Genomic DNA, 10,746 nt, shown 5'->3' with positions numbered 1-10,746 from the left:
GAGGCGGGCCAGCTCCAGCAGGATGGCCACGCCACTGCCGTTAGAGTCAGCTCCATATGACAGCCACTAAAGCACACACACGCATACACACACACACACACACACACACACACACACACACACACAGACACAGACACAGACACGCACACACACACACACACACACACACACACACACACACACACACACACAAAAACAGAAAGGGACAGGGAGAGGGGGAATGAGTGAGGGAAAGACACATAGAAATGCGCACCCTTTATAACCCTTAATAACACGTATGCAGACATTCAGCAACTACACAGCACCAAAGGAACAGTAATTATACAGCTGCCGGTCAGCCTCCTCAGTGTTACACCCCAGTTTGTGATGTAATCTGTCAGGTGAGGGGCAGTGAGGAGCCCCGCTGGGTGGTAAATGAGCAAAAATTAGCCCCAGTGACATGTAATGGAAGGGCAGGTCATCTTCCTAATCGGGCATTTTAAATCATGCATGAGCTATTGCTGGCTAATGGTCCATGAAGAAGGTGAGAAAGTCAACTGCCGCCACCCGCCTACCCCCCCCCCCCCCCCCCCCACACTCGTTTTGTCTTTTTAAAGCTGATCTCAGCATGATCCGCGCACGTGGGGTTCCCACACAAAGACGACTGTTAGACTGTACAGGAGGGCGAGGGAGGGAGGGAGGGAGGGAGGGAGGGAGAGAGAGAGAGAGAGAGAGAGAGAAAGAGAAAGAAAGCCAAAGAGACAGAGAGGATTGTGATAATTAACGTTCCACATTTAAACTTTGGGCAGAACTGCATCAGATCAGAAAAAACTGCCTTGTCATGACAAAAAAAAATATTAAGCAGGACCGTTACTGAAGGCAGACTGTGAGAAGTTTAAATGATTCTCACACAACTGCTGATGGCAGTACAGATATCTCCGTTAATTAGAAGCTCTCATCGGGCCAGTGTTAACTCCCTGTGAATTAGGTCATTATAAAGACATAAGCCAATTTTTCGACGGGAAATTGCCGAATACCACGGGGAAGAGAGCCGAGCCGAGTCCGTGAGACAGTCATAGATATCTCTAAAGTCATATGCCAACGCAGTCAAGTTGAAAAAATCTAGGGGACTTCATCACCTTTAGAATTGAGCTCCTGATGGGTTCAGTGGATTGTTATGGCAGACAAGAACTAGAGTCACTGTCACATCAGCCTGGCACTGATCTTTCAAACAGTCACTCTGCTTCACTCCCATCTCTTTCCCCAGAGCCCTAAAATAAAAATGCTAATGTTTCAATCCCATCATAATACAATGATAATGATGCTAATTGATGCTAATGATGCGTCTACATGGGGCCCTCAACAGCTTGTCTGTCCTGACAAGTCCAAGTACACAGTGTTGGTTTTGGATGACAGCACCCAGCAGGCTGCAGTCGAGGAGCAGCGAGTCTAACAGACAGAAACATGTTGACTGAGTCAGAGCTACCACTGGGATGGAGCGAGAAGGTCAGCACCACAGATGCAGCCGTCCAGTTAAAGAGAAAAAAATGTCTGTGTGTGTGTGTGTGTGTGAGAGAGTGTGTGTGTGTGTGTGTGTGTCTGTGTGTGTGTGTGTGTGTGTGTGTGTATGTGTGTCTGTGTGTGTGTGTGTGTGTGTGTGTGTGTGTCTGTGTGTGTGTGTGTGTGTGTGTGTGTTGGAGGACAGGCCTCAGCTGCCTACTGCTCTCAGAGGCACTGTAGCATGAAGCACACAGACACACTAAAGAAGGTTCGTTGGGGGTCATTCATCCTCAGATGACTCTGCCCACTATCTGTCACAGCCTAACCTGGCGTTTATATCAGAGATTTTCTGCACAGCCTAATCTGGCGCTAATATCAGAGAGTTCCTGCACAGCCTAATCTGGCGCTAATATCAGAGAGTTCCTGCACCGCCTAACCTGGCGCTACTTTCAGAGAGTTCCTGCACAGCCTAACCTGGCGCTTATATCAGAGAGTTCCTGCACAGCCTAACCTGGCGCTTATATCAGATAGTTCCTGCACAGGACAGGGACAGTCACACTCTTTTTATACAGAGGAACCATTTTGTGACTGAATGGATAAAATCAACAAAATGTTGTCATAAAGGCAGAGTCCTTTCATTAGTGTGGTGAGCGGACTCTAAGGAAGAGTGTTCATATTGAAAGAAACTTATTTCTTTAGACAGGATTTACAAATTACCTCATGATCCCACTGTGGATTCACTGCCTGCCTCTTTTAGTCTCTTGCACTTCTCAATTCCAAACCCTGGTGTTTTAATCCTCCCTTTAAATACAGTCCTCTTAAATTACCTAGCCCACCTAGTCCATACACAGAGTACAACCCTCCAAACCCTGGTGTTTTAATCCTCTCTTTAAACAATTCAATTCAATTCAATTTTATTTATATAGCGCTAAAACAATTAAATTGTCTCATGGTGTTTTAATCCTTCCTTTAAACACAGTTCTCTTAACCTAGTCCACTTAGTCGATACACAGAGTACACCCCTCCAGTGCTAACAGAACTTACCGGAGCTAGCCCAAAGGAGTCGTAATGGGCAGTGATGACAATAGTCTGGGGGTCCTCTCCCACTCCAGGCAAAACTCCCTAAACACACAACAGATCAGAAGCTGGGTTTCCATCCATTTTTAACACACATTTTGATCATTCGAATAAGACATCTGCATAAAATCTTTTCATACGAATATAAATTCGATTCGCTGGAGAGGGGTTGGATTAACTCCAGTGTCCTTTTTAGTTAATCTAACACAGTTGATGGAAACACTCACTGATTCACATATTGTTTAGCCGAATATTCATGAATACGCATGAAAGAAGCGAACAAGTTATAGAGAAACCAAGCTAGTGGGGCATTCATTCATAACACATTTGCAGCATGTTGTGGTTTCACTCTTGTGGTTGTGGTTGTAATAATGGAGACTGTACTCTTATTAGGGCTTTGCAAGGCTGTGGTAAGGCAGAGAAATGTGCGTTTGCTCACCTCCAGTGTGATGATGGTGTTGTCAGTGAAGGGCTTGATTGGGCTGCTGTTGCTCACTAAAATCTGAAATGCAGTGGCAGTCACCATGCTCCGCAGAACTGACAGAGAAACAGACGGACGGACAGGCGGAGAAAGTAAAAGGGTTTTGCACTGTACTGACTCAGTAGCTGACACTCTTACATCAAGGCACTAACCACCAAACAAATGCAACGTTTGAATTCTGGGCCATAAGCTCTGACAACAAGAAAAACAGTAGCAGCAGGACCCCTCTACAGAACTGAAAGAGAAGGTGAGTGAGAAAGAGAGAGAGAGTAGAGAGAGAGAGTAGAGAGAGAGAGAAAGAGACAGATAGAGACAGAGAGAGAGCAAGAGACAGACAGACCGAGACAGAGAGAGAGAGAGAGAGAGAGATGAGTCTCCCCCTGTCCTATCCTTTTATCTCAGTCTGTCTCATGTCACACCATCCCCTGAAGGATGACAAAAGGCACATTCTCCATATTACCACCTCCTTGTTATGCTCCTCACTCCTGCCTCTCTACTCTTCCCCACTATCTTTGTGTGCACCAAGAAAGGGCATTTGACAGGCCTCTTTGGAACCGTTTCTTCACAACCGCTTCCCAGTCCTTCACCTCATACAGCCTCCTCATGTTGAATCCTTTATCACGACACGTTGAATCCTTTCTCACGAGAGAAAGCAAAAGGTTTCTTTCTGGAATGTTCCATTCAGCACCGTCCTCACCTCTGACCAGGATGGAGGAGGCCCTGGTGGCTGCGTCCTGCTTCACCTCCTCATACACGTGGAGCAGCTGCTCGTCCTCTGGCACCACGTACAAGGGCATCATGGCGTCCCTCTGCAACACCTCTGCCTCAGTCTCCATAAAGCTCTGTAGGGGAGACAAGGAAGGTTAACACACATGCATCTCCCTGCATGACTGAACAACTACACACACACACACACACACACACACACAAACACAGATGCATCTCCCCGCATGACTGAACACCTACACACACACACACACAAACACAAACACACAATTACAATCATATGTATAAACATACATAAGACAAGATAGTAAAGCATAGGAACACACACAGTACATACGAAGACAGTGTATACAAAATGCCCAGATACATGTTCATGTAGATACAATATATCTATAAACAAGCATACACACTCTTAAGTTAACTCAGAGGAAGTGGTAAACTTCCTAGAGCCCTTTGGGTCCATGGGGATCTTCTGTTAGAAGTTTTACCACTTACTCTGAGTTAATTTACCCAGGTTTGTTTCCAAGTCACATACTTGGAATACTCCCCTGCTAGACAGACTACATCAGAACAGTCAGAATAATTAATAGAAGACTGGGGTACATTCACTGTCAATACAGGGAAACTATCATTCCCAATTCAACATGATCTCTCGCTGATGAAAGAATAAAGAAAAGCACCAGCAGTTGTTTGCTTGGCTGACTATGAGGCTTCTGAAACCAGAGCATTTCTTGAGACCGATGAGATGTTTTGTTATTCATTTCATGTCCTCTCCACAGAGCGACAAACAGAATGAGGTAAGAAGCAAAGCCAGTTTCCACTGCTCTCCAAATCACTAAAGGTTCATGCCCAGGTAATGAAGCAAAGCCAAAAGAGAAATAAAAATAAAGGAAATATATATAATTTAATAGAACCTTACAAACCTATACTCTGAAGCACAACAGAGGTCGAGTAGTAAAACTGCACCACCGTTATAGGAAATGCATAAGCATCTAGATCTGGTGATAGCTAGAAGGTTTTATAAATTACAGTGTAAAAATCAGATATTCACATTATTATTAATGTAATGGGTATTTCTAAAATATATGTTCATTGTTGACTTGGGAACTGATTTTGTGGAGGAACTGATAGCTGGACTTTGGAGAGGAGAATAGGGCTGAATGACTTGTGGTGTTGAACAATGTCTGTCAAATGAACTTGGATGAATATTAGCAGGGCGTTGGATGGGTGATTTTAAGCAGATGGGGTTACCTGTATAACCTCCTGTGGCACAGAAGACAGGTTGCTGGGCAACAGGATCAATACGGCCGCTGCGTTCTGCCTCTGAGCCTCCTCGTAGCGGTCCAGCGTGAAGTCCGGCAGCTTCATGATCACACAGCGCCGCGTCAGGGCCGGGTGGTCAGACGAGCGCGCCTCAGCCATCACTATGGCTCCACGGCAACCTAGGGTCAGAGGTCACAAGAAACGCTGACTCCACGTCTGCATCTGAGGTGTCAATACTCATCAACATATTGCTGTGATTGCCATTGTATTTCTGAATTCAGCAATAATGCTGAATAATATACTCTGAATAAACAACAGACTAAAAGCTACAGAGTTGTGACCCCACATGTCATACAGGATGTACAAGAGTTTAGAGTTTAAGGAGATAGCAGACATTTTCTGTCCAAAGCAAATAGGACGACAATAGATCAAACACAAATATTTGTATTTGTTTCTCTGGGCTTTTTTATGTTTTGGGCGGTCAAACATCAAGATTGACCTCTATTTCTGTTCTTGTGGTATTGGACATTTCTGTTCCAGTCCATGAAAGACAGGCTGCCTTTTTTTTTAAACAGAATTTTTAATAGTATATAGAAGCAGCCTGTCTAGCAGACAAAAGACCTCATCCATCCACAGACAGCAGCTCATTTCTGGAGAGCAGCCAGCCCTGGTTAGATGAATTCTAAACTCAGCAGCCATTTGGCAGCAGCTCACTGCTGCAGAGAATTACACAGCATTGCTGATGATCACGATCGAGATTACAGCTCGAAAGCACTTAGAGTGATGAGTGATCATTGCAAAAAGCCTTTCCATAGGAATAAAACACTGCTTTAAAACTTCTGAATAGAATGTGCGAAAGTGAGAATAACTGAAATGGTTGGGTTCCTTCAATGTGAAACGTCAGTGGTCATTTCTGTAACATACTGTATCATTTCATAATTCTGAGGGCTTCTTAACTCTCCAGTCTACAGGTGATGACGGTGCATCATGACTTGTACACACCAAGCTGTTTAACGAGCACACCATGGAATGAGTCCATCCCATCAGTCAGGTACTTTATGTGTACATGATTGTTCATGTCACTTAGGGTGTGTGTGTGTGTGTGTGTGTGTGTGTGTGTGTGTCACAGGCGTGAGGGTCCCAGTACCATGTCTGTCCTGCTGCAGCAGGTACTGTTGCATCCTGAATCCTTTGAACTCATAGGAGGAGACGGCAGACAGTGCAGACGCATGCAGGTGCTGCGCAGTCAGCAGGAGAGACAGTGCAGTCGCAGCCACGGCCCTCAGCCACATGCTCACCACCACCGACATGTTTCCAGAAACCTGCAGACCTGAAGTGAGGAAAGCAACTCAGTGAGGCACCAACAGCCAGCACAGCTTAGAGGTCCATGTGCTTTTCCACCACTTGAGTTTGCATGCATACAGAAAGGGTACACGTTCATGCCTGATTTTTATACCAAGGAGAATTTCTGACTGCATAGATTGGGAAATATACTTTATAGTGTGGTACCTAGTATCCTATGTCCTAAGAGATAAAACACGTATAAAAACTAGACCAAGGAAGACATTTCAGCTGTACCTTCTTCTGATGTCACACGAGGGCAGGATTTGTTCACCACATTGACAATACCACACATTCTTATGGGTAGGAACACAAATACTCACAGCTGACATAAGGCATGACTTACCGGACAGTCTTAACAACTTCTTCCTTTTCCCTTAGAAAAGACAATTTTGAAGATATTTCTGTGTGTTCCCCACTCTTCTCAGCCAGGCTAATCAGGGTGCTGAGGCTCCCACTGAGACCAGCCTACAGGTGCCGTAAGCCCTGACCACCATCTGTCCCTCAGGGGATTAGTCCCGGCTCATCTGGCCTCTCCACCAATCGGCATGCCCATAGCACAGGTAATCGCAATGCCCCATAACCCTATTGGCTAATCACTGGCGTGGAGCTTAAAACTATGACAGACCGGTAGCCTCCTCTGAGGAAATGTCAATGTGTAGGTTCTAATTGGTCTAGAATTCAAACACTGATCTGGGAAGAGTCCAGCTCTCGAGCGAGGTTAGGAATTAGAAAAGGAATAAGTTATCCGTGGGCAGTATTTCAATACAAAGGAATTTTACAGAGCAGGAGCTAGGATACAGGAAGCCGTAGCACGAGGCATTCACTTTACAGACAGTTCATGCTGCCTCCATGGTAACAAACAAAAGTGCTGACTATACATTCACACTGTATGTGTGTGTGTGTGTGTGTGTAAGAGAAAGAAAGAGGGAGAGACCGAGAGGAAAGCATTTCAGCATACTAAAAATAAAGCATCAGACAAAATGATATAGGTGAAGTCACATGTTCCATATTCTTTTATTGTTATGACACTACACAGAACAATAACATCTGTTAAATACTGGTATGGAAATTTTTCACATCTTTACAATCATGATCAATATATCTGCAGAATAAAAAAATGTGTTTCTATATTAAAAGAACAACAAACAAAAAGAAAAAAAAATCTACTCCCTCACTCTACTTAAATAAATTAAATCCAACCAAAACCACGGGCAAATAAATAGACACCCACTACGGAGCTGTACTTAAGGCATTTTCTTAATCAGCAAACTCAAGAGTTATACTGTGAGTGTGACATGGGTGGGTGATTGAGGAAAGATGTGCATTTAATTCCATTCATTTCTTTTTTTCGTGACACAAAGCAAGGTTGACAGAGAAAACAGACAGGGAAAAGGGGGGGGGGGGGCATCCTCACGTAACAGACAATTCTTAGAAACCCAACCAGAGCACCAGTGAGGTCAAACTGGCCATGCAGTTTATCTTCCCAGGGTCCTGCCATGACTACCAGCCGGAATAAATCACTGGAGAGACAGAGATGGTAGCCTGCAGTGTGACAGAGAGGTCAGGGTTATGTACACCGACTCTGAGGATCAGTTATGACCGTGAGTAGCTCCACCACCCACCACCAGCTTGGGACCGCGGCTACTGGCCGGCTTCCCAGATTTGTCCTAAGCCTGGCTGTGGAGGACAAAACGGTATTCTGTTAGGAAACCTGCTCAATGTCTGCAGAGACAACTGATTTTGAACAGAAGTCCACAGATGAGTTTAACATCTGTGAATGTGATAAGACTGTTGAGGCCGCAACTTAACTTCCCATGCAGCTAGTTGAAAAAACAGGGGGAGGGAACTACTGGGTGGGGTTAAAAGCAGGGACTTTCCTATCTAGTGCCTCCTTAGTCGTATTAAACAATCACGTCAACTTTACTTGTGGGAGCTTATTTCACAAAATAGTGTTTTTCTATTCCTACAGTTAACAAGGGGATTCTGTCTGTCGAGACGTCACCACACCTTCCTGCATCCAAAACAGTGGACAAAAAGTGATAACTAGAAGTAAAAAAAAAAAAAAAAAACCATGAGAGATGATGATGTACGTAAAACATTCAGTGAAAAGACTGAACATTTTATTCTTCTTTCTGGTACAATTCAATTAACAAATGCAAGGCTACATTCAATTCCAGGCAGCGTGACTCACTCTAACGGCAGCACAAACGCTCAACTTCACAGCTAAACTGATGTCTTGAGGCTGGAAAAAAAAGAATTTGCATAAGCCATGGAAATGCGTCTCTAGGGTGAACAAACACAGACTGAATGCGCCTGCAAATGATGGAGCCGGACTGAAGTCTCAACTGACGATAATATACTGTAACCCCTGGCTCCCTGACAGTTATAACAAATCATCCATCCTACATATAAAAAAAAAAAAAACACACACACAAAAGCAAATCAAAAATGCCCTGCACACAACTCAAACGCACAGTGTTGAATATACAAGTATTAGACTAAATGTTCTTAATGCTACTCCCTGTCGCACATCACTTTGAGACGACAATACACAGGCAGGCCTTTCTTCACAACAAGCCTTATTCATACCAGGACATGTAGTTCTAATCGGTTAGCCTAAAGGTTAAGCACAGTAGTGTGATTTAAGAGTGTTCCGAGAGAATTTGAAGTGTGGGGTGACTTTAACAACGTGTAGTGAGTAGTGTGTGCTACAGCGCACTGTGGTAAACTGGCACGGACCCCTCGGTTATTCTCGTCAGTGGCAGATGTTCAGAGTTGGACTCACACTGGCATAATGTCCCGTCCTCTCCAAGAGTACCTCGGGAGCCAGTCTTTTCAAACTGACACTGCTCATTAAGCCATCTTGCTCAATGGAAACACGTTGGTTTGGCTAGAAGGTGGAATTTCACTGCAAGGGTTACGCTCAACTGAGTATGGGCGGAAGGGGGGTGGGGTGGCATTGGGACTGACATGGGATGACAACAACTCACCAGACACCACAGCTAGAAACACTTTCCCCCTTATTTTCAGCCAAACAATCCCTTTCATTGCTAAGACTGATACAGTGGTCATGTACAATATTATTAGACAAAATACACGCGCACACACTCAACTCTTCTCATTTAGAGGAGATGAAAGAGTCATTTTTCAGTCTTTGGTTATAAAAGCAAAGAAATGGGTTGTGTGTGACACATAAGGAAGCAATGGCAGCGAGAGGGAAGCGAGTTTATATGTGCTAGCTGTAGCATGCTAGCTTGTGTGGTGTAGCACAATGCAATATGGCAGCTATACACATCAAAGTAGATCCCAGCATAGTCTGGCAACACAGCACAATATACTTTGGCTAATCTAAACTAAAATGTTCTTGGCTTTTTGTAGGGGAATAAATGTTGGAGTTCTACCATGCCATGATTTCTGTGTCATTACACTGTTTGGCACACATGAAAAGAAACTAACCAAAAAAAAAAAAAAATGTTGAGATATGGTGCATGAGCTGGGGTCAGCTGGAATACATTTGCGATGTCACACTACTGTAATGAACAAAGCAGTTGCTTCATGAACGTCTGTTTCTAGCTGACCTCCCATGATTGACCACATGACGACTGCTGCATGTAACTGTTTACACTTTCAATGTAAAAGAAAAATGAAAAGACTGAAAAATATGAACAAAATAAACAGTGACCATATCACTCAGACCAGAGTCACATACAGAGCAACAGGAAGGGCTGCTTTGTCTTAACACACCTGGCACCGGAGAACAGATTGTGTTTGCTCTCCGTCACACATTTTTTCCTGCTAGAATGAAAACCAATTTGGCTGAAAAGACCTTGCAGTCTCTCAAAACAGATGCGAATCAGATAAAAAGTGACAGAGACCTGGAAGAGGGATATGTTTAGAATGTCCTTCAGTATGAGGTCTGGCAGCCATCTTGTTTCATCTGTCTGCTTGGCTGTCTCCTGACTTCTGCCAAGAGTACTGAGGGACAATAACAATCAAGCAAACCAGAGTCCTAGCAATAGACTGGTCACACTGGCATTGACTGGCATCTTCATCCTGATGCCCAAATGAGCTCTGATACCACTAGAAGCAGCAGCATGCTAACAGATAGTAACATTTAATTCCAATAAATAACACTAATTTAAAATTAAAAAAATAAAATAATGAAAAACATGAATAGTTTGTCCATATAATTTCTTATTGACACATGCAGTTTTTCCCTGGATCATGGGATACTGGTTTCCCCAAGACTACGGAAATAAAACGAGACACTGTAAACAATAGGGGGACTGATAGAGGAAGTGAACCCGAGTGCGCAGAAATAAGACATGTCTTATCACCTGTTTTGACTTTTTTTTGACTGTTTTGATCATGTTGGC

General features: G+C 43.9%; 1 protein-coding gene across 1 annotated transcript in view; it reads right to left on the bottom strand.

The window, feature by feature from the left end:
* zgc:109965 (Nicalin-1-like) overlaps nt 1-10,245 on the bottom strand; it is a 14,990-nt gene extending 4,745 nt beyond the window's left edge. The window contains exons 1-7 of the mRNA XM_012830115.3: nt 6,714-10,245; nt 6,174-6,356; nt 5,015-5,205; nt 3,735-3,879; nt 2,996-3,093; nt 2,524-2,601; nt 1-66 (exon numbers count right to left, since the gene is read on the bottom strand). The exon at nt 1-66 is cut by the window's left edge and continues 38 nt beyond it. Coding sequence (XP_012685569.2) covers nt 1-66; nt 2,524-2,601; nt 2,996-3,093; nt 3,735-3,879; nt 5,015-5,205; nt 6,174-6,336 — 741 coding nt within the window. The 5' untranslated portion in view covers nt 6,337-6,356; nt 6,714-10,245. The remainder of the gene's footprint in view (nt 67-2,523; nt 2,602-2,995; nt 3,094-3,734; nt 3,880-5,014; nt 5,206-6,173; nt 6,357-6,713) is intronic.
* Nucleotides 10,246-10,746: the final 501 nt, after the last annotated feature.

Source organism: Clupea harengus, chromosome 12 (genome assembly GCF_900700415.2).
Source record: "Clupea harengus chromosome 12, Ch_v2.0.2, whole genome shotgun sequence".
NCBI lineage: Eukaryota > Metazoa > Chordata > Actinopteri > Clupeiformes > Clupeidae > Clupea > Clupea harengus.
This window is presented reverse-complemented; position numbering and strand designations above follow the sequence as displayed.